Source organism: Anarhichas minor, unplaced genomic scaffold (assembly GCF_050575085.1).
Source record: "Anarhichas minor isolate MPS153535 unplaced genomic scaffold, ASM5057508v1 ptg000136l, whole genome shotgun sequence".
Lineage (NCBI taxonomy): Eukaryota > Metazoa > Chordata > Actinopteri > Perciformes > Anarhichadidae > Anarhichas > Anarhichas minor.
In genome coordinates, this window is record NW_027466582.1 from 12,985,027 (window position 1) to 13,009,853 (window position 24,827).

A 24,827-nucleotide genomic window follows, 5' to 3' on the forward strand; every position below is an offset into this window, starting at 1 on the left:
TGAATAGATGGTCGAGAGGTGAAGTGAACAAAAGTTTCATCCGGCTAACTTGTGTGAAGTTTCACTAATAATTTTCCCAGTACTACTTCTGGTATTTCATTTAGAATTAAAAGTCCTAAGATGATTTGAAAGGGCGGTTTTGTGTGCATTCCCGATAATTAGCACTGAGAACTGAGATGATCCTGTTTTTAAATTGAAATTAAACAAAAATATTCCTTACAGATTTGGAGGTTTTCTGAGAAATGTATTTCTCAGAAAATTTACTTGCATGCGTTCTTTATTTATTTATTAGAGATCTCCGCTAACTAATGTGTTTTACTGTGGCATTATTTCTTTTTGAGGATGTGCACATTTACCATGTGTTATATTTTATTTTCTATGTGATTTACATGATCTTCCGTTGTTTCTTATTTTTATTTTTATTTTACAATTACATTTTTAATGTATGTTATGGTCAAAATGTTCGAGTTTCTGAATATGTCTTTGTAAAGTTGCAGGATTGACATAGTTCCTACAACTATCCTCAGGAGTCCTCGTTTTATTGTGAAATGTACAATAACCGGAAGTGTGCGTTCCTGTTGTGCTTGTCATTCAGACATCCCAGGAATTCAACAAGGCAGGGCCAGCCAGCTCGGCATAACAAGGACACTTTTGAGTTGAAATCACGTCATTGACGCCGTGAAAGGTCACGGAAACATCGTTTGTTGTCAAAATAGAAGAAGCGGCCCCCACAGACACTAGTAAGTCGTTGGACATGGCTCACTAACGGTTGCTAGTTGCGTTAGCTAGCAGCTAGCGCAACCTGTTGTTGAGCTAGCCTAGCAGAAATGGATGCACACAGGCCGCTGCTGCGTCGTTTGATGTCATGCAAAGGGAAATTGTGAGAAGACCAGCTCATTGGTGTCTATACGTTGGAGACATTTTGGGGGAATATGACAAACAACATACACATTTAATTGTACAACACTTGAGAGAGAATTAGCGTTAAAGTAGCGCTCTGTTAGCCTGAGCTGCTAACGACGCTAGCAAGTGGTTCTCTTTGTGAAGGAATAACGTACTTTTTCTTCTGACGCACTCTCTCTTTCTCTACCGTAACGCTTTAAACAACGAGATTATTTCATAGTGAAATGGTAAAGCACTGAAACCAAACTTTTTTTTCAGCTCTTGGTTCATATGAGTTACCACATTTGGCAGACTGCCTCATAAGAATCCTCACATAGCTAATTTGTATCTGTAAGTATCGGCTAATGAATACTTTCCACATGTTTGCCGAACCTGTTCGGTAACATAACACATGTTCATGACGCATTTGTAACTTACATTTCTGTCATCAGCATGCAGATGTGAAGTCAGACACTTGCTACCCTGGACCGAGTGACATCCTCTTCATCCCCTTCGTCGTCGTCATACATGCTCTTACATGAAGAGAGGGGAGAAACCCGAAGGATACAGACAGATGAGACCCAAGACATTTCCCACCAGTAACTACAGCGGCAACAGCCAACACATGCTGCAGGAAATACGGAACAGCCTGCGCAATTTGTCCAAACCCTCAGAGCCTCCTAAAGTGGACAATGGAGGTGCTGGGAAATTGCCTCCCGAGGACCCGAGGCAACAAGGGCGCAGCACTAACGGCAAAAACCCCCACCACAAGGCCCTGCAAGAGATCCGCAAATCCCTGCTGCCTTTTGCCAACGAGACCAGTACTTCAGGCTCTGAGGGGAACCAACACATGTCGCTGGAGCTCCCCTGTGCTGGGTTTGAGGAGGTGAGATGAGGTGTTTTCATGTTGGTTTGTTTGTCACAGAGACGGGTTTGTTTTTTTGTTCAAGGATTGTGGAGGAATCTCATTCTTAACATGACTCTGTAATAGAGAATGAACCCTGGCTGCACTTTGTTTACCTGGGAATTATTAGAAGAATGAAAAGTATGCAAAGTGGAATGATGAGCTTGTGCAGGTGACAATACAAAAGTATCGCATGATTTTTGGAAGACTGAAGAGACGCAGAACAACAGCAAAAAATAATAAATATAATCATAAATTTATTTACAGTTCAATTGCATCGTGTCATGCTTCGATTACCCAAATGCTAAATGTTAATTGTCCTTTTTTTTTTTTCTGCCCTTTTAAGCAGAGTAACAGTCGCAGTATGGGGGCTGTTATAGACTACATGGGTAAGGTGAGCTACCAGGACTCGGTGTGGGAACAGATGGCTGTTGCCAACCCCAACACTACAGGTCTGAAAGCCCCAGGTACGTCGCTGTCCACTGGGACTAAATGCTGGGTTTCCTCTTTCATTTTCCATCCAGGCGTGTTCATCCAATCTGAATATCCAATCTGGAATCTTGATTTGTTAAATAAATGACAATACATGCTGACAAAATGAGTCATTGCATCACACAATGGAAGACGTTGACTGGAAATTAGGTTTATGTTGTGATTCGTAATGGCAGTAATGGTACGTTCAAGAAAAGACGTTTTGAATACTATTCTGCACCTTTTTTATTGAAAAAAAAACAAAGGAAAAGAGTTCTTACGACAAGCCATGTTCTACAGCTTTGATCCTCCTTTTACATTTGTACGCTATTGTTCCTATTGAGTTTAATAACATTGTACATACCAAGTTAATTACTGAGTCTTGGGATCAAGCCTCTGGGGTGAGGGATCACACCGTTCCTGTGTGTTCATGCTTATATAGGAATTTTATATATTTTACACAGACAAATGGGAAAAACAACGTAGTTTGACCCGTTTGTTTTAGGTTCAGTTTTAGATGGACTTTGATTTGAACTATTCGGTTACAATAATGCGGTACTACGAGTAATGACTTTCTTTTCATCCCTTCACCTCCGTTGTTCTTTGTGTCTGTAGGATCTTCTCACATCCAACAGGCCGTGCTGAGGAGGCCGAGCTGGAAAGGCTCGAAGGAGTCTTTGGTGCCTCGACACGGTCCGCTCATGGTGGATGGGATGATGTACCGCTCCGACAGCCCCGGACCTCCTCCTGCCTTCCCACAGGGTCACCCTGCTAACGGCCAGAGGGCCAATCCTCCACTGCCGCCCCAGGTGCGCAGCGTCACGCCTCCACCAAACCGCGGTGCCATGCCTCCTGCTCCGTCCTGGGACAGCAACCCGTCAACCAAGCGCTACTCTGGCAACATGGATTACCTTTTGCCGCGCATCTCTCCGGTACCCCAGGGGGCCTGGGCTGATGGGTACCAGTCGTCTGCGCCTCAAAACCAGCGTGGGATCAGCCCAGTCCCCGTGGGCCACCAGCCCATCATAATGCAAAGCTCTGGGGGGAATAAGTTCACCTTCCCCTCCAGCTGGTCTCAGAATGGCTCCCCTCAGCCAGACTACATGGCAGGGGGCAGCAGACAGCCTCCTCCTCCTCCTTACCCGGTTAACCAGAGCAGCCGGCACAGTCCCACTGACCAGCAGATGCAGTCCGGAGGACCCGCATCCTCTCCCTCTTACATCAACGGTGGAAATATCCCTCAGTCCATGATGGTTCCCAGCCGGAACAGTCACAACCTCGACATCTACAACATGGGTCCTCCTCAGTCCTGGTCCCAGGCTCCTCTGAACCCCTCCCAGTCTTCTTCTGGCAACCAGGACCTGTCCCCGTCATGGCAGCACAACATAGTGCGCTCTAATTCCTTCAACAACCACCAGCTGAACAGCAGACAGGTCCACCTATCCAGCTCCCAGCCCTCTGCCACCACAGTCACCGCCATCACCCAGGCTCCCATCCTGCAGCCGGTCAAAAGCATACGTGTCCAGAAACCCGAGTTGCACACCGCTGTTGCTCCCACTCACCCTCCATGGATGCAGCAGCCCGCGCCATCTCCAGCTGCACCTGCTTACCCAGAACCCCCAGCACCCGTACCTCAGATCCCCGTTGTTGCAGAAGCCCCCAGCTACCAGGGGCCCCCTCCGCCCTATCCTAAGCATCTCCTCCAACAGCAAGCGGCACCCGGCCCCCCTGCCTACGATCTAGGGGCCAATAAACTCGGCACGGGCAGAGAGGAGCCCGCCGAAGAGGATAGTGGGGACGGCTCCCGAGACAAGACGGCGGAGAGCGCTGCAGCGACGGAGAAGGAGAATAAGCAAATCACGACATCGCCGGTTCCTGTCCGCCGCAACACGAAAGACGAAGAGCCGAGAGGGGAGTCCGGACGAATCGCACTTTATTCGCCCCAGGCCTTCAAGTTCTTCATGGAGCAACACGTGGAGAATATCCTGAAGAACCATCAGCAGAGGATTCGGAGGAGGAAGCAGCTGGAAAGTGAGATGCAAAGGGTGAGAATGTCAACAACCCTGGTCGCATCATTCTCTCAATGAATTGATGTAGATTTTTCTTCCACCCTTTCCAAACTGTATCCGTCTCTGAGATTGTGTCTTTTCATGCTGTTCTGTTTTTTTCTGAGCGGGTCTTCCTCTTCTTCTCTCTCCTTGCTGTCACTAACAGCTGACCTAAAAAGGTAAACGGTTTCTCTGCTGTTCTGTGACACAGAATAGTCCTCATACGTCAAGTAAGCTGTTGTTGAAAGCCTGGTCTTTGTATTTGAAATGTGCTGTATGCAGCATGTTGGAAACGCATGTCACTCCATCGCACTCATCATGTCACTGCTCATGCATCTTTGTTGTGGACTAAAGTGATTAACTCATGAGGAAAATACAGCACGTTTGCTCTTACAGATCATTTTAAATGTCTTTTGCACTGGTTTCCCTCTGTGTCTTCAGTTGATTCCCTTGATGCCAGTTTAGATCTAACTACAACTTTTTGAGATTATTTGGTCCATTAAATCACCCTTTTTCTGTCCTGCGCTCAGGTGGGTTTGTCTTCAGAAGCTCAGGAGCAGATGCGTATGATGCTGTGCCAGAAAGAGTCTAACTACATCCGGCTAAAGCGAGCCAAGATGGACAAATCCATGTTCAAGAGAATCAAGACCCTCGGCATCGGAGCCTTCGGCGAGGTGTGCTTGGCCAGAAAAGAGGACACGGGAGCGCTGTACGCCATGAAGACGCTCCGCAAGAAGGACGTGCTGCTGAGGAACCAGGTGGCCCACGTCAAGGCCGAGCGGGACATCCTGGCCGAGGCGGACAACGAGTGGGTGGTGCGTCTCTACTACTCTTTCCAAGACAAAGACAACCTGTACTTTGTCATGGAGTACATTCCCGGAGGGGACATGATGAGCCTCCTCATCCGGCTCGGCATCTTCAAAGAAGAGCTGGCCCAGTTCTACATCGCGGAGCTCACCTGTGCCGTGGAGAGCGTCCACAAGATGGGCTTCATCCACCGGGACATCAAGCCCGACAACATCCTCATAGACCGAGACGGACACATAAAGCTGACCGACTTCGGCCTCTGCACCGGCTTCCGCTGGACGCATGACTCCAAGTATTACCAGAGTGGTGGGTTTCACTTTTTAAATATCGGCTTATGTCTACAGAAGAGCCTGGGTTATGATGGTCTACCCAGTACAGTGGCTCCTGTGCTAAATTCAGCATTTCCTCAACATTGTATTCATTAGGTCCAAAAAATATTCTTTAGTAATTGTTGTATAATATGTCAGAAAATGGTTAAATATGCGACTTCTTCATAATACTTGTCTTGTCCCAACAACAGTTCAAAACCCCCAAATATTAAGTTTACTATCGTAGAAGGATAAGAACTAAATACTATATACATTTGAGTATGGGACCAGTGAATTTGGGGAGGTCTTGCTGAAAAAATTATCAAATTTGCAGATACATTTTCTGTCTATTGATATTCTCCAAACATGACGTAGATCGATGGACCAGAAACCAATTATTAACCATAGACAGTGTCTATTTAAATGATGTTTATAGATGCTTTATTAAGTATTTAACTGGGTATATAATTGCACATATCTGGTCCATCTATGTAATGTTTATAGATTCTTCACAAGCAATTCCTTAAAGGTCTACAAATTATTTGGTAATCATTAACGAATACTTAATATAGTATTTCAAATATTATAGCGTGTTAACTAAATATTAGTAAACACTATTGATATAAATATCAAGTTCATTTTACCATAAATTTACCATTTAATGATCATGGTTGTTATAAATTGTTGCCTGTAATTGCTAAACGCAAAGACTAAATATAAAACTGTTTAGATGTACACCTTCTACCTTCATCCAGGTGTCTGCATAGTGAGAGAAGTCATGTGTGTTGTTCTGTGTGGACTCTTCTCAGGCGACCACGTGAGGCAGGACAGCATGGACTTCAGTAAGGAGTGGGAGGACCCAACCAACTGCCGCTGTACAGACCGCCTGAAGCCTCTGGAGAGGAGGAAGGCCCGGCAGCACCAGCGCTGCCTGGCTCATTCACTGGTCGGGACGCCCAACTACATAGCCCCTGAAGTGCTGCTCCGGACAGGTACAGTGGACCACGGCTAGAGTTGGTACTGTGGGATTTACACTTTAGAATCCAGCAGAGAGATGTTGTTCCAGTGTGGTTGACGTATAAATGACTTTAATGTCCTCCAGGATACACCCAGCTCTGTGATTGGTGGAGTGTCGGCGTCATCTTGTATGAAATGGTCGTTGGACAGCCGCCCTTCTTAGCGACCACGCCCCTGGAGACACAGATGAAGGTATGTGAAGCGCCCGCAGTGAAACGCAACGCTGACGGCGCTGTTTTCTTATTGTCGCCTCTGCCTCTGAATACCAGGTGATCAACTGGAAGAGCATGCTGCACATTCCCCCGCCCGCCAAGCTCAGCCCCGAGGCGTCGGATCTCATCGTTAAGCTGTGCCGCAGCCCCGAAGACCGCCTGGGCAAGAACGGCACGGACGAAATCAAAGCCCACCCTTTCTTCAAGGACATCGACTTCTCCAGCGACCTGCGGCAGCAGGCGGCGCCGTACGTCCCCACCATCGCTCACTCCACGGACACCTCCAACTTCGACCCCGTGGACCCGGAGAAAATGTGGAGCAGCGACAGCGACGGCAAGGACAACCTCAACGACACGCTCAACGGCTGGTTCCGCAACGGCAAGCACCCCGAGCACGCCTTCTACGAGTTCACCTTCCGCCGCTTCTTCGACGACAACGGCCATCCCTACAGCTGCCCCAAGCCCATCGAGTACGAGGGCTACGACGGGGACGAGGCGGACTCCGAGGGCCCGGTGAAGGAGGCCGCCGCTAGCTCAGCCCCTCAGGGCCGGGACCTGGTCTACGTGTAGCACTGGAGGGTGTGTGTGTGTGTGTGTGTGAGAGTGTGTGAGAGAGAGAGAGAAGGGTAATACAACGGTACAGCGTTTAAATCCTTGCACATAGGAAAGTATGTTTTTAGGAGCAGCCAGAACACTCTGTAGCACATTTGATCAAAGCTGTTAGTTCACACTACAAGTTCAAGGACTCGTCAGGGGCATTCTGGGAAAACACGCTTATTTACTTTCTTGGCCAGTTAGATCGATACGATGTATGAAGCTGCAGTGAGCTTTATAAGGCTCTGGTAGATTTATTTTATTTATTTTTGACCTTTTGGACGGAGACGGTCTACTTGTTTCCCCTGCTTCCAGTCTTAAAGGTAAGGTAGCCTAACCAGCTGATGGCACCAGTTTCATATTTACCATAAAGAAATGAGAGAGGTATCCATTGTCTCGTCTAAGAGGGCAATTAAGTGAGTTTTCCCTAAATGTTGCTATTAATATTGGTATAAACTGTACGGTGTTTGCTGCCTGAGGAACAGAAAGCTGAAAATAATCAGGGTGCTCTTTTTAAAAGACTTATCGCAGACTCCCCTTTAAGCCTTAATTTATTTAAGCAGATTGTACCTGGTGACGCTAGTGTAGATGCTGTTTGAGTGTGGGATTTTATTATTTTCATGAAATTACATCTAGTGGTTAAAACTGTCTTAATTTATATCTTAATGTCCGTTGCAATGGGGATTTAGTTTTGTCTCATAGAAGTGTTGCAGGGATAAGTTGCTCTAATTATTCGTTGCTGTGCCTTTTTGCGATTATTTTTTTTTTTTATCTTTCACCAAATATAAAGAGGGTTAATAATCAGACTTTAGAGTAGCATCACCTGATTGAACTACAGTAGGTTTTTTTTGTTTTATTTTTCTAATTTATACTTAAAATGTATTTATAAATGAAGTTGCATACAGTTGATGTAAATATGTTTCCTGCCCTGTCAGCTGATTGTTTCCTTAGGGCAGGCCCTCTGTAGTGTCCACTGCTGCTGCACTCTGTTAGTGTTTCCTCACAAAGTACAAACACTGACTCGCAGCGCTCTGAATAGATTCTTCACGCTCGTCTCTCAACCAAAGCACTAAATAGGTTTTCACTGTTTCTGTTACAAATACTCACGTTTAGAAGATAATGATCACAAGACTGTGAAATTAGTATTTGTGGAGTTATTACACTAGCAGCCAGAAATGCCTTGCTTTTAGGCACCTAACCACTTCACCCTATAGTACTCTACATGGTGTTGAGGATTCCTGAGAGTATTGAAACTCATTTCCTGTAAAGTAATCTTCTTATTTACCGTTTTTAAGAATCACTACAGCTGACTGTCATGTGTTGATTCATGTCTCTGTACTGGTTTTATTATTTTTAGCTGGACTGATGGACTGACTGAGCTTCCATCACATATCGAGATGATTTTGTGAGCCGCTGTACTTCTTCTTTGTGTTTAGGAAAAGATCTCTGAATGTAGTTCTGGACTTAATGGTGACCACTGGCACTCTGCACTGGTTTTGTGAGAGTTTTTTTTTTTTTTTTGTACGTTGTTGCTCTGGGAGGTTTGGTACGAGGAGGGGGGGGGGATAAATAAAGAATGTAAAGAACAAAACGTGTTACTGGCACACTGACCATGTTGTGTTGTTATTGGTATCTTAACAGACGACTGGACTGGTGGTATAAATAAGGGCTGCAACTAATAACGTTCATTATCAATTATTCTGCCACCACGATGACGCAAAGATGACGTCTTTACATTTTAGTTTTTGCAACTTTTTGACACGCTATATTATGACCATTTTATGACTGTATAAAATATTGAAAAATGTCATAGTACAGCATGCTGAAAATAGTAAAAAAACAAATCGGTGTAAAATGTTGAGAAAACTCATAGTATTGTATGTCGAAATTAGTTATGAAAACATTGTATAAAGATATCGAAAAAAGATGTCAAGTCATAAAAACTGACAGTATAGTAGGTCGAAAAAAGTCAGTGATAGCATAGGATGTTTAAAAGAGGTAGAAAAGTAATTGTATAGCGTGTTAAATGTAGTAAAAGTCAACATTTTGAAAAAAATAATATTGCATGTTATTTGCATGTATAAGTCATGAAAACGTCATAGTATAGCATGTCGACAATAGTAAAAATATCCTAGTATAAAATGTTATACTAGGATATTTTTACTACTTTTATCAACATTTTATATTATGACTTCACTTTTTTGACATGTAATACTATTTTGCAACTTTTGACATAAATTTGTCGACGTGCTATACTATGACCTTTTTTACAACCTTTGTAGACACGTTTACCATGACTTAACATATTCTATGACTTGAGTTATCGTAATATATTTCCTACTATTTTATGACTTTCTTTGACATACCATAATGTAATTTCTTTTACTTCTCTTCTGACAATAGAGACCTTTGATAAACAGCAATACAACTTCCCATGTCCCATTCACAAAGGCCCTGCTGTACATATAATACATATATATTTGTATGTACTAATGTTGAGATGTTTTCTCCAGCCTGAGTAGCCCCTTTATTTCTGTTGAAAACTGCAACAATGGAATAAGACACCAGTCAAGTAAAGCAATGCACCTGCTTTTCATTGCTCACCAAAAAAACACCATTTGTCTTGCCTGCATTATATAAGGGTAAAGATAGGAAATATTTGAATGTCATATTTTTACTCTTTTAATCCATCTGTTCTGTTCTACTCATTTTAATTTGAGTTTAAACAGGATTATCTGAAAACATTTTATACTGGTATTTAAGTGGTTTGACCCTAATTGCATAAATGGACTTTACTCAATTCTCACCATATAAAAAAAACTTGCAATTCCTTATATTCCATCATGTGACCGAGTGAAGTTTAAGTCTGACTGAAGGCTGTTCATCTAGTGAGGAGACATTTACTGATATTCCCCGTTGCTGCCAGCCTCACAAGACACCTTGCGTAACTAAACAAAAAAGAAATTCAGTCCAATTATCCGGCTGGCTGAGCAAAGTTATTAATGATTAATGACATCAACACTGACCGCATTCCACTGATGTCAGCCTGTAACAGGGTCTTGTGATCGTGCAGCTCATTGCCATCGCTTACTGGGACACCAATATGTATCAGAGCCATCATTAGTGTCATTAAATACACTTTGATACGTCTAAATGTCTCCTGTGAAATAGATATATATATATATATATATATGTTATATATATATACACTCAGGACGTTTGAGAGTACTTTGTAGATGTCAAAGATTTCTAGAACTGACTTGAGTAGACAACATCAAATGAAACATCATTGAGGACAAACAAGTTAACTTAAACAAGCTTATTTTTAATGGATCTGCAAAACTGTTTGAATTTCCAAAGAGAACTTCTGTCCCTCCCGCCCACAGTTACCCCGTGCAGAACGTTACACAATGTTACAGAACGACTCCAACCCAAAGAAATCTGCATGCAGGAGAGAAAAAAAACAAAGAAAAAAAAAACAACCCAAATAGGGGAAAAGAAATAAAAGTAAAGTAAATCATACAGATAAAAATAAAACATCAATAAACAGGACAAACTGTATAATGCCGTTCTCTTGGCCGGAGGAGAAATTCAAACCTTCTGCTTCAGTTTTGGCATCCTCATGATAGGAGCCCCAACTGACAGAGTATTAAACAGTAATTTCATTGGGTGGATGTGGCTCCGCCCACCACACAGCCCCGCCCCTGTCTTCCATATAAGGCACAGGACAAAATAAACCCCCACATACAAAAGGAGCTAGCCACGCATCTGTCACTTGGTAAATTGTAAATGACCAAATACTGTTAGACAACAGAAACCCCACTAAGTGTACAAAATGTTAATCCTACATTTGTCCTTTTTTTTTTGTTTGATTTTCATTTTATTTTGATTTCCTCTGACTGAAGGTGAGTGCTGTGGGTGGGGGTGTGGTTAAGGGTCGGTGGGGGTGTGGTTAAGGGTGGTTGAAGGAGTCCAACCAGGTGAGCTCAGGCAAAGGAAATATTAATAATATGAGCTTGTCTTTTCACGCTTTTTTACTTCTGCTTTTTTTTTTTTTAACAACTTTTAAAATAAAAGACAAGAAACGTGACTGGATTTCTCTTTTTATCAGAAATAAAAATGATGATCAGATGGAGGAATATGGTGGAGGAGGGGGATTAGACGAGTGAAGTAGTTTATTGTTTTATTCTGATAAAGAGACAGACAGAGTGTCAGTGTGCAAGAAAACTCATGAGACATATTAGAGAGCGAGAGAGTTAGAGTTAGCAGTTAGAGAGAGAGAGAGAGAATATGTGTGTGTGTGTGTGCGCGTTAGTATGCGTGTAACCGAGGAGTTGTTCAACTGCAGCACTTGCTCTTCCAGCCTGTGACTCCGCCTCCGCTGCTGATGTCGACGTTTTCACTGTTGGGCTCTTTTACAGGCGTCTGTCGAATAAAACACACGAAGGACACATCTTATTAAATACATTATTCTGGTGTGTGTCTGAGTGGACTTAGAAAACATACAATTTATTTACAATTTTACATTGACTAGATTTTATTGACTTGATAAACAAAAGTACCCTCCAATGAGTGAAGCTATTAATGGCCTTTATAAAAGCCTTTGTGTTGTTTCCGTTGTAGTGAAATGTAACGCACAAACACTGTCAGAGACTGCCGAGCACACACGCACCTTTCTGAGGATGTCTTCTGCTAACGTGAGGAAAGCCTTCTCGATGCTGACGTTGGCCTTAGCACTCGTCTCAAAAAACCTAATGCCGTGCTCCCTCGCAATCTGTGGAGAAGAGAGTCACAAAGATGAGGGGGGGGGGGGGGGGGGGGGGGGGGGGGGCAGCAGTTTAGGAAGGTTCAGTCCAGAAATAAAGTGTGCAGAACAGAGATCAGGTATCGCACACACACACTTCCATTCTAGTCCGGTGTGTGTGTGTGTGTGTGTGTGTGTGTGTGAACAGATCTGTATCTGATGTTGCTAAATCTGCAGACTGACTCGTCACTGCTAGTTTGCGTTGGCACAATGAGCCGGAGCTCTTGAACACTCGCACGTTATCGCTGATTAGATCGCCTCCTCGAGGACACGCAACATGTACAGCTGAGTGACGTCACCTCGATCACCGCCGCCCAAAAGAGGAAATAAGCAAACATGAATCCTGGTGATCCCATTTCGTGTGTTTTGATACGTGAACATTTTGGGGTAAAGCGGTACCGTTGCCACTGAACTGCTAGGTGACTATTTAGATTTTGTATGACTGAAGTCTACCTCCGGGCTTTGTTTCAATAAGGTACAAATATGTGTCAAGAAAGTGAATTTGTCCCCATATTGTAATGTCTACTGACCACCAGCAGCTCAAACGGACTGAGCTACAGCCCACATACAGCATCACCCATGGTGGCCTTGATCTTTCTACTATAGTGTAGACGTGCGTCGTTATTCAGACAAACTTTAAAGCGAGTGGCAAGATTGTGTGAGAACATGAGAGGGTGTCTGAGGTTCACCCATGTCTTGCATGCCAGGTCTGCAATTTCTCTGGAGACTCAAATATAATCTCATATTCATTAAAAAACACACATTTAGAGTAAGATAACGAACACCTTTAATATGAGTTACAGTTAAAAAATATGTCAGTGTTACGTGTCCCGTTGTTACAAAGCCTCTGGTGTTGTTGGCTTGCTCAAGGGCACCTCAATAGTAATTGTTAAGACAGTAGAGAGACTCACATTTCTCAGCTCTGATCCTCTGAGCTCCTCTAGATATTCTCTGACCTTTACGCTACAGCAGCTGCATTTTCCAATTCAATGTATAAATAACTTCCGTGTGTACCTGCAATATGGGACGCTACCAAAACACGTTTCATCACCAAGTCTACATATTCCCCTTCTTCTTTTCTATTCGTTTTAGAGGGCTTGTGTGCAAAGACACTGTTGTTTGAGTAGTTGTCGTCACAAGTTGTTCACAGTACACAAAATAAGCCTTCATGGCATGCAAAGACAAACAGCAGGTTACTGCACCGTCTACAAGGAGGCACCGTTTAGTGGTCACTGAGCCGACACTTTACGGTATTCAGGGGAGGTTTTCTAGATTCATGTCTATGTGCCGTCGGCGAAGTAACAGGACAACTCATCGAAACGCAGAACCGTGATTACGACTGGATTGCACCATCTCACCTGCTCCCCCTTGGCTTTTGGTACGACCCTCTTGTCCTCCATGTCACACTTGTTGCCTAGCAGCATCCTCTCAACGTCCTCATTTGCGTGCTGATAAAGTAAAAAGAAGAAAAAGTAGATTATTTTTGTTATCTGGGACTTCACCCTCACAACACATGATCCCACAAGCCAAGCGATCAATCGACTCAATGAAACACACACAACCAGCGCAGGACGCACGAGCTATTGAATAGTTACTATCATGATGAGGCCTTCGGTCTAGAAAATGTAACATAAATAGTGAAAACTGCCCCATTAATGTAGAATGACAAAATTTAAAAAATGGGAAAATTGGGGCATTTGTGTTTGTAAAGATTATTTAAATGACTTTTTAAAATAGATTTTCTGTCAATCACCCAATTGATTCATGGACTTATTGTTTAAGCTCTAATCATTTTTAAATTAATAAAAATGAACTCTGGCGAGATCGATTGATCTCATTTTTTAAAAATGTTTGTCTATTAAATATCAGGAAAAATGCTTCAAAAGATCGAGGTAATGTATTCAAATGTCTTGTTTTGCCAAACCAACAGCCTAAAACCCAAAGATGCTCCGTTCACTAACGTGTGTGACAGAAGACCGGCATCAAACCCTCGCATTTGATCAAATAAATACGACTTAGATGATTATTCAATTATCAAAATAGCTGCAGATTAAATTTCCGTTGATCAAATAATCAATGAATTGACTACTCTCTGCAGCCCTAACATAAGATGAAAGCACTCTTTGGTTGAAGGGGTCACAACTTATACACAAGCGTGCAGGAGACGTGGCACTAGATATCTCTTTGTTTTAAGGGACTGCCTCCCAACAAACAGGTTGGAAACCACGGATCCAGACTGTATTCAGATTACTGTTGAAGGGTTCTCTAAACCCTCCGTGTAGCCAACATCTAGCCGCCACACAAGAGCGAGGCCGAGTTCTTAGTGAGCAGGAAATGCTCGGTGTTTCCTTTCCTTGACCGGACTCAAAGCTCCTAAACAGCGAGGGTGAGAACGTTCCAGACAGGAACCGTGCCCGGCGGTCTCACACCTTCATACTTATCACCCAGGACCACTGGAGAGAGATAATATACCAGCTATGGGTTGTAACAGTCACAGTAATTAACGCGACGTCTTTGATCTGGCACGGATCCCACAAGATTACTCACATAATAGAATAATCAGTGCGGAGATTAAAAGTAAGATAGTACACACAAAGACCCTTTTCACCAAACAATGAGAGTAATTATAAAGAAAACTGCTGACTTTTATATGCCGAGCTCGACTGGCAGATGCGTGGACAGGAAGTCCAGTACTTGATTACAATTATGAGGTACTTGTGCTTTACTTGAGCATTTCCATTTTTTGTAACGAAATACTATTATTCCACTCCGTCAAGTTCATACCGTGTACTTCCTATAACTTTAATAACTTCCACCCCTACTTTGTCCGGAGTTAAACTTCTGCTTCTGTGGCACAATAAGTAATTTGAGTTCAGGAAGTACAATAGTTGCTTGGGTGTAGTGTAAGTTAAGTGAGTTTATTATGTTTCCTATGTGTTAATGAGGAGGAAGTGTTCATTTTAGTTAAAATGTGGGGTACAGTGTTATTTATCGCCAGATACATTTGTAGGCAGTAGATCCAGTGGATCGCCAGTAGGTGGCAGTGTTGCGACATCAGCAGTGTCTGTGACAGAGAGCCAGAGGGAAGTCTCGCGTGAATACGCGAGAACATGAGAATCTCTGAACAGGATAGAAGAAGAAAGTGCTGAGAAGCGACTGCATACCTAAACGTATATATTATATCTTTGTATTTTACAGAACCATTTTCATTAAATGTGTAGCACCAGATTGAGTCTGTGTGACGTCATTCTGTGCACCGCTACACTTCCATTAATATTCACACAGTGTAACAGAACAGCCCCTCGGTCTCTCACAATGAGCCGGATGGAAGCAGACATCTCCTCAGCTGATCGGCTAGTTAGCAACGTTGGCTGCATTCCCGAGCATTTAAGTCCCTTTGTCATTATGCTAAAGCTATAGTTAAAAAAAGAGTGCTAACACAAAACACCCTGTGAACATCTCTGATGCAACATGATGCTATGGACTCACTGTGGAGAGTGAGTGTGTGTGTGTGTGTATTACCTCGTCAATGTTGCGCAGCCACTTGCTGATGTTTTCGAAGCTCTTGGCGTTGGTGATGTCGTAGACCAGCATGATGCCCATGGCTCCTCTGTAGTAGGAGGTGGTGATGGTGTGGAACCGTTCCTGGCCCGCTGTGTCCCTACACACACAAAGAAACACACCGCTGTTATTGGCTTGTGTTCCCCATTTTGTTTGTATAAATTCAAACGATAATCGGTCCCGTAAGTCATATTTAACTGCATCATGGCAACAAAAAAAAGGACCCAAAATATATGTAGATTGTTTGCTTTCCATGAGTGCAAAACACAACACATAGTACCATAAATGTTGACATTTTAGCTTGAGCCAGCAAATAGCTGGAATAATAGCAGTATTATCATATAATACTATTTAGAACAGTTTAGAGGTGTCTCAGTGAAACGGGAGTTAAGATTTATCCGACTGCTCGCGTTAATTCTTCAAGAAGTAGACGTGTGCAGTAAAACAGAACAATGTGGGAGAAGAGAATCGAAATCGAATCAATCGGCAGACACATTAGCTCATTACATTAGTGTGTGATCTCTACCTGGCCTGCTTAGTGCTTCCTCCGCTCAACTATGATACATGTGATACATGATCACATCTTTACTGGTTCAGGCTAAAGAGCGAAGATTAAATCCAGACGAAATGTGCTTGGACAGGAAGAGGAGAAGAGGACAGAGAAGATTCTTTTACTTCATGATCTAGATTATATACAGGCACGTGTCACAGAGGCTTCAGAGATATGTACAGCCTTTAATATATATATATATATATATATATAAATAATATAACTTTTACAAGTAAATTTACTGAAGTACAATACTGATGCTCCTCTCTACTCCACTACATTTCAGAGGTCAACATTGTACTTTTTAATGAATGTATTTAGAATGAATACCCAACAGTATTTAGCTCTATTACAGCCAGCTACAACATTAAAACATCAATAATAATCATCTAATAGTATAACTTAGAATAATGTAACAACTAAAGAGCCCATTTGACTGCTCAGTGAGTACTTTTACTTTTATATATTAAGTACATTTTCCTGACTATATACTTAAATACATACTTTTAATTAAGTAAGATGTTGAATGCAGGACTTTTACTTCACAAAGTGTTGTTTTGTTGTTAAATAGTGGCGTCACTACTTTTCCACCACCGGTGTTAATCAATGACATTGGCTCAGTCTCTCTCCGCACTTTCACCATCGGTCAGAACCTCGCATTGTTTAATTAGTCTCAAACCACACACGTGAAGCCCAGGCGCACGCACGTGAAGCCCAGGCGCACGCACGTGATACGAGCGGGGCCGCATCCTCGTGACGGAGCGTCTCTGATGAGCGTTCACGGGTCGGTGACGAGAGCTGTGATTGCTTATAATTACCTCTCGCTGTGAAAACATCTCCTTCAAACGACTATTTATTAAAGTTTCAAACCAAAACTACATTTTACAGGATTGTACGGTAACTAAAGGGAACCTCTGTACGTCATTGCTGCCAAATTTACCAGCTCTCATCCTGCTGCTGATTTCAACATGTGTTGTTAAAAATGTAGCATTATGAAGAAAGCATTTAGCTTATCTCCAGATTTTGACGATGTAGAAACTGTAATTAAACCGCGGTTCACATGAATCGCTGGTCATTTTCTATATCCAAAATGCTGCCACGCTGCCGATTTAAGGCACTTTTTAGGCAGATACAAGGCTAGCATGTCCCTTCCTTGTCATTTTTCACACACACGTGTTACGTGACTCACACAAGCGGCGATTTCACCGCACAAACAAACAACATGTCTTGCTAGACTTGTTTTCACAAGGAAACAATACAGGGCTCGTGACACCGTGGCTTCTTCAATTTTTACGGTTATGAAACTACGTAATGGCGTTAACAAACCAGGGTTATGGCAAAACCGGTTAATCCCAGCATCCCTACAATGTTGTTCGACCGTTTTTTTAAATTTTCCGTTTACTTTAACGGCCATGTATGAGGGAGAAAATGGCTCCACATAGCACTACAGACTGTTAGTCAGTGAATCGTTGCCCGACACCAGCAGCTACGGACTGCAATGACAGCCCTGCAGCAGACCTCCCGATGGACTGATGAACATTTCCTGTTCCAGCATATTTCTGGGCTTGAGGGAGGTTTGTCAAACAGATGTTCCACTATGATATAACAGGAGAGGCTGACGTGAAAGACGATTCTCGCATCGTTAGTGGATTTTTCGGCCCAGTACTCCTGTAAACACAATACCCTGACCTGGGTATGAAGTAGGCCTGCGCGACATGAGGGAAATCTATATTGCGCACAGGATATGACTCGCAATAAATAAATAAATATCAAAGTGTGCATATTAGTTGTACATCTATGTCAGTGTTGTTGTCGTTAGATTCAGTACTGGATTAGAATTTAATACTTTAAATATAACTAGGAAAGTCATGGTATGAAGTCAGTATCTTACTGGGAATAAATCTAAAATGAGTAAAGTTGAGACAGAATGAAGAGCACAGACATCAGTCGGTGTCTGATGTCCTCTGATGTGAATCACTGCCTGCAGGGGGAGGAGCTGCTTTGTCTCAGCTAGCAGCTAGGTTTGCAAGAATTTGTTCAATTTTAAGATAAGTGGGACACGAAGCTAAACAGACAGCTTATGTTTCAGCTTGTATAGCCACAGGTTATGTTGCATCTATACTTTATGAAGGTAATGAAATAATAACACGGAGGCTCTGTAGTCTGCACCAAGACGGCAACGACGTTATTACTCCGACAACAGCAGTGCGTCACCGCTTCACCCGTCACAATAAATCCTCGGACACAGACACTGGAACACTGCTGTCGAAAGGGAACTCAAAGTCAGTCAACAAAATAACGTACACTCGTTTGTAACTATTCGCCATTAGCCGAGCTAGCGAGCTGCGCTTGTGGGAACAAAGCGGCGGTGGATAAGAGACTGCGGCTCCGCTTTACGAACGTCTATATCAGGTCTATTATAAATGATTGGCTTTATACTTGCGAAGCTTTTTAATTGCACTTACTTAAGAGTAACGAGCGTAGTTGCGTACCGTGGCCTATCTGATCTGCGGGAGAGGCTTCAGCGTGATAACGAATGCTACGGCCTTTAGCCGCGGGGCCTGTTTAATACCGGGTTTAGGTATCCATCCCTAAATAAAATGATGATTTTTCGTATTCATTGAGCTTCAGGCAGTGTTTTCCTTCATGTTTATCGTGCATGCACATATCACGATGACAACACATTTTACCAGTCAGCACTAGTATACAAACTGTATTGACTCACCAGATCTGTAGTTTGATCTTCTTTCCTTGTAATTCAACAGTTTTGATCTTGAAGTCTATTCCTGTAGAAAAAAAGAGAAACACATATCAGCAAACGCAGCCACCAAAAATATATGAACAACTAGCACATGGAGCCCTGACAATGGGAGCCAGAGATGAATAACGTGCGTTTCCATCGGAGAGACAATAACATTAGCTCTTCCCCTATTTTGCGAGATCATGCCCAGACTTTGAGCCCATCAACGCACAGCTGGGGAGATCAGCAGCTGGATAACAAATCAGGTTACTGAGAGAAGTCAGGTGACCACAGGGAAACCCAGAACGTGTTTAGATACTGTGCCATAACCTTCTGTCGTGTAAAACCTATGCTTAAAAGCAGCTGGCTAGAAAGATTATATTATACATATTTCCAGTGTATTAGTATTTATTTTTAGTTGGAGCATTTTGGACTCATGCTGCATGAGAGGACAAGCTGTGGTGGGAAAGCACATCGTTTTTCCTATGAAACTGAATTCTTTCAGTTTCCCTTTAGTTTGGACTTTGGATTTAATTATCTTTCGATATGAGGACGCTCCACTGCATGTTCTTTCGGGAGGTTGGCTGCCATCACGTCTTTCTTGGCCAACTGTCTCATATTCTATCCTACTTATTATCATTTTTAATCTGTATTCTATCTTGACTCGTAAAAAAAAAAATAAATCTATCTGAAACAGGCAATTAATTAAAAGTACTGACAACTACCCCGGTGGCTGCTTTTCTCTGTTTCATATCAACGTCAACTGGAAATCTTTGTTTATTAGAGAGTCGGTAACACAACACAGGTTTGGTGAAGACGTCACCGAGAAACTGATGTGCATTTATCAGTGAATTTGAGTATTTTTTAAATACAGGACAAAGAAAAGCAGCAAATCATCCCTCTAGATAAACTGGAGCCACGAAACGTTTGCTTGAAAAGTGACTCAATAGATCAATAATCAACAGATCACTCAATAATGAAAACAAGCATTATTTGCAGTCACTACCAGCTTCTAGTTGCAGCTAAAGAGTATAAATCACAAGGTGCAAAAGTGAAATGTACACAAACAATTCTAATGATTTATTGTTACGTTTATAATATTTAGTAAGGTTTAAGAGATGATCATCTGTGTCATAATCATGAAACCCAAGAGGAGGCCAATTGCAAAGGGGGCGATTCATGAACGTTTACGGTTTTCTGACTTTTCCAGTTAAATAGTGAGCTTTCAAGTTCAGCTCTGGTCAGACATTGTGGTTGGTTTAAAAAGTCCCAAGAAACAGCTGTGCTCTAGGTGGAGCAGGGCCACAGAATAATGAAGGAACTGGCTGCCAATGTGTGACTCACTAAATAACATGCACTCCCCAGAGAGAGGGAGGGGGGGGACAGAAAGATGTAGTTGGACAGGAACAAAAAGAGAGATAGAGGAGAGGAAGATTCCTGCAAATAAGACTTACTAAGCCCAGTCTACGTTGACATGTCTTAAAAACATTCAATAGAATCAATTAATTATATAAAACGGTAAAAGGTGTGTTTTCTTGACTACTATGACTGAAAGTTGTGTTCTTAAAAATCAAGCTCAGCCGGGATCGACCCAATATTAAATGTCTTCCTCCGAGCGAGAAGTTAGTTTGTTTTCCCCTGGTGAGGTGCACTCGCATGAAATCAAGAAAATATGTGCATTGTGCAATCACACGTTAACCCGATCGCTGGAAAACGGGCACACTCCAACACGAGAGGAGGACACTTGAATTGGACATCGTTAACAGAAAGTATGTGGTTTACGGTCAGTTCTCTTTTAAGCAAACCCAGGGGAACCATTCCTTCACCAACAAGGAATTCCACTGCAGCCATCACCAGTTTCAATGCAAAATTCATGACGCGTTGTGGAAATTTCAGATGGCAACATCATGCATATTCGGTCCTCTTAATATGCATAACCTCAAACATACAAGGAGGAAGAGAGAGAAAGATTGGGAATGAGGATGAGTGAGGGGGGGGGGTTTCCAGTGGGGGTATTTTGAGAAGCAGCTGTGCATCCGTGTCTCCAAAGGTATGAGCACTGTGTCAGAAGATGACCACACTCCTGTTTCATATGTCCTGTTCTGCTGCTTCTTCACAAAGTCCTGTTCCTGCCAAGACTTTACACTTTTGACATCTTGGGCTGTACCCGATTTCTGTGTCGGGCCTTTTCTAAAAAGCTAAGGGGTAGAATCTTTGCAAACTTTGGACTGTACATTTTGTACTTTCTGCACTACAGCGCTATGAAGCAATGACTTAAGTAGTTTGTTGCGTCCACTGGACTTATAGTAGGGTCTGCCAAAACATTAGCAACCATCGCAGCCCCAAAAAGTACCGGGCAGAAAGACAAACCCACTAATTATAAAGCAAGCAAAGCAAAAGTACATCACCATCGCGCACCAAGCAGCAGAATAATGGATGATGAAAATGATCGTATTACATCAAGACACAGTAAGCTGATCAAAGATCATTTGACTGAAAGGCAGAACATCAAGTACTGAAAATACTTTTTTACAAAAGTAGAACCAACAAGCAATGTCTAAAAATCTATTGTTACAAATCTGAGCTCCCTGATCACTACAGGTCTGATTGTATGGTGTGCTGAGAGGTTATGTTGTCCATATTCTTAACTTTTGATCAGGTTGCAGGCTGCTTTGTTTTGAATACAGATGTAGAACAAAGACAAGTTGAGACAGACGCTCATGACTGTGTTGTAGCTTGTAAAGGGCACAGCTCTCGAAGGGAAAACTTTTTACTAAACATCCTGACATGAGCACAGTTATGCTGGTTTGTGATTCCTTGTCAGTATCTCTCAGGTCTTGCGGAGAAGTTACAGCACTATGATTGTCCCCGTTTCTTGTCATGTTGATACTTTCAAATGACTTGTAAACAAAAGATTTTGGATACATTAGAGGAGAAACAAAGCATGTAATATGGATCCTATATTTAAATGTCATCCTTGATGTGAAACAGGTTATTTTTAAGCTTATTCCTAAATTTTGCTTCAGGGTATGTTGAATATGCTGAGTTGTTCTCGCACGTAAGGGAAAAAGCACCTGCAGTTACTGCAAACACTTACAGGCATTGATCTACTCGACATACTAATCAACTTCGCAGTTAAAGCAACGCTGCATGGAGCAAAGGTCACTGCTGGTCTTTGACTGCAACTGACCATCACACACAGCCTCCTCTTAAACTGGCTGAACTCTCATATGGTAGCAGACTACGACTACATTTTGAGAGCGTAATACAAGACAACCACTATAGGCTGAGACAGAGCAAAACAAAACCGTAAACAAACAGATGTGACAGCCAGCTTTGCAACAGAGTGATTGTTCATTGCTGAACCTCAACAAATGTAATCCAGACTGGAAGGCACTGGGAACACTGTCGCCCCATTATGGTTGTGTGTTCTTAGACATACAGCCAAGTTGTCAACACTTGAAGTTGCAAAAAAGCGTGGCTTGAAATTAAAGCTAAAATGAAGAGATCAAGGATATAATGACAGTGCATTGCAAACAATCAGCTTCATGTGGTTATGCAAAGCACATAATGTTAGATTATTACTCAGCTCTGATCTTGGGCAACAGGAGTAAATGGAGCCATGCAGGGATTTGACATAGTTTGACACTTGACTCATGTGAGCGTGATGTTGGACGCATGCGTAGAAGACCGAGAGGGGGGGGGGGGCTGTTGATGCCACCATGATGAATTGTTTATGGTCGTCTTTGGAGTGGTCATGGAAATTACAAGTACATTTACTGAAGTAGTCAGGTACTTCTATTTCACTATTTTTTTAAGTAGCAGTTTTTGCAACTTTATTTTTCTACTGTACAACAATTCAGAGGGAATTATTTTACTTTATACTCTCTACTTAAATTACTCGCCAACTAGAGACACTAGTAGGTTCATGGCAGATTCAGATTTTACATTAAAATCATATGATTTAATAAAACTTTGTTTACACATTGATGTAGCAGTAACGACAGTATATGATAATCTGAAACCAAGACATCTTCAGTAGTCGGTACTTTCCTTTCGACACTTCAAGTTAATTTCACTAATAAAACTTGAGTAGTTTAACAGGACTTTAATATGTAATTAAATGTTTGTATTATGATATTGCTTATTTTACTTCAGTAAAATAACTGATTACCTAATAAATGCTAATGAAGTGGCATCCATCATTCTGAACAAAGATTAATTACCTTTAATGTATAATTCATTACATGGACAAATGCACATAGTTATGAACGTTTATATTGAAAAGTAAACACTTCTCAGTTACAGGGGGAGATTGTGTTTAAGTACTTTGTAATAGCAGCACGGCCCTGTACCGACACCCGGTGCTAGCCTCGTTAGCTCACTAGCCACTGGGTCAAGTGCCATGACAGCAACCTAATGATGCCACCGAAACCGGTTTTACTTCGCCATTGCTAACGGGCTGAACTAAAATAACAACCAAGTGTGATATTAAAGCTGCTGTCATTTTGAAACACGGGTGACTGTGGTTCAAGCTAAGAGCTCATATAAAGTGGCACAAGTAACGCTAGCTGTCCAGGAGAGGCCTGGAGATAAGCTAACGTGCTGCTAGCATACCGGCTAACCTAATAACGCTGTGTCCTGCCGACCCTTTACAGCTGCAGGAGAAAGTCAGGCGAGTCTCCACAGCTGTTAGAAATCAGACACACCTGTACCAACACATCATCCGGTATATGTAGTCTTCTTACCTATGGTGGAAATGAAGGTGGTGTTGAAGGCGTCGTCAGAGAAGCGGAACAGTACACAGGTCTTCCCCACGCCCGAGTCTCCGATCAGAAGCAGCTTGAACAGCAAGTCGTACGTCTTCTTCGCCATTGAAGAACAGCTTGTGTTGACCCAGACAAGTTACAAAAAAGAAAAAAAAAACGGATAACCTAGCACGCCTGTGTGGAGTCTAAAGCCAGCTCCTTTGACGAAACTGCCCCGCTTCTCTTGACTGTGAAACAGTTCACAATCTGGGATTTGTTGATTAGCTTGGCAAGCTAGTTGGCTAAATACCTCCCAAATAACGTGCCCGTGGACGTGTCCGAGAAGTTCAATTTCCCAAGCCCGACTGTTTCCCCCCCTTACAGCATGAGAAAATAAAGCAAAAAATAGGATCTCCTCCCGTGTGATTCCTCTTTTCCACTCTCTTTTCTCCCACACAGTCGGGACAAAATGGCTCCTCTCTCTCGACTCACTCTTTCTTCAAAACTAACGGCGAGCTAATTCAAATTCTCAGCACGCCCCGTCATTCCACAGCCCTGCCACACGCGGGACAAGGAAGAATTAGAAAAATATCTCAACGTTGAAGTCTGTTGAATTCACAGTCTTTTCGGAGTTATTTCGCCTTTTTTTCTGGAGAGATTACAACCGAAATATAGACGACCGCCGTCGCCTTCGAATGGGAGCCTCCACGGCGACACCCTAGGCCCACAGACACGCCTTTCTCCCGCCCCTTCTGTCAAAACCCACGCCTCTGATTGGCCGACTCCGCTGTCATTTATTTGAATACTCAATTATGATTGGCTACACTCGCACACATCGAGGGGTAAAAAAGGCGTATTTTAGATTGACAGAAAGGGCAAACGTTACTGCGTAAATTGGTCGGACATTTAGGCTCAATGCTCCCATCACATCACGGTATAAAAACGCATCTAATGATCCAATATGGCGACCAGTTTCTTGCGGATCTTTCATAGCCGGATGTCTGTTTCAGTTTTCATGGCAAGCTGGCATTTGATGCGGTGACTATCCCAGCTGTGAGTCAGGCAAAGTGATGTCATATATAAGTACTTGTGTGCTTGTTACGGGCGTTTCCCACATCCTCTGCCCTGTGAACTGTGAGGACATGTATCCTCTAAAGTCCTTTAATAACTGGAAACACACC

General features: G+C 42.6%; 2 protein-coding genes across 6 annotated transcripts; one reads left to right on the forward strand and one right to left on the reverse strand.

Annotated features, from left to right (window-relative positions):
* The first annotated feature begins 574 nt into the window (after positions 1-574).
* On the forward strand, positions 575-8,847 carry lats1 (large tumor suppressor kinase 1). Of its 5 annotated transcripts, XM_076083735.1 has the most exons (9): positions 578-740; positions 1,162-1,233; positions 1,335-1,768; positions 2,133-2,253; positions 2,873-4,302; positions 4,836-5,418; positions 6,230-6,412; positions 6,523-6,629; positions 6,707-8,847. In XM_076083735.1, the coding sequence occupies exons 3-9, from the start codon at positions 1,421-1,423 to the stop codon at positions 7,217-7,219; spliced, it is 3,285 nt and encodes a 1,094-aa protein (XP_075939850.1). In that variant the 5' UTR covers positions 578-740; positions 1,162-1,233; positions 1,335-1,420; the 3' UTR covers positions 7,220-8,847. The 5 variants fall into 5 exon arrangements, 4 of the variants coding, with proteins under 4 accessions (XP_075939852.1, XP_075939850.1, XP_075939849.1 ...); XM_076083734.1 differs by lacking the exon at positions 1,162-1,233; XM_076083736.1 differs by lacking the exon at positions 1,162-1,233 and having other exon boundaries at positions 2,136-2,253.
* Positions 8,848-10,547: 1,700 nt separating this feature from the next.
* rab10 (RAB10, member RAS oncogene family) lies at positions 10,548-24,358 on the reverse strand. The gene is made up of 6 exons (XM_076083742.1): positions 23,647-24,358; positions 18,884-18,944; positions 15,570-15,708; positions 13,406-13,495; positions 11,916-12,017; positions 10,548-11,668 (listed from the first exon to the last, which is right to left on the reverse strand). Exons 1-6 carry the CDS (start codon positions 23,771-23,773, stop codon positions 11,582-11,584), a joined length of 606 nt encoding a protein of 201 aa, XP_075939857.1. The 5' UTR covers positions 23,774-24,358; the 3' UTR covers positions 10,548-11,581.
* Positions 24,359-24,827: the final 469 nt, after the last annotated feature.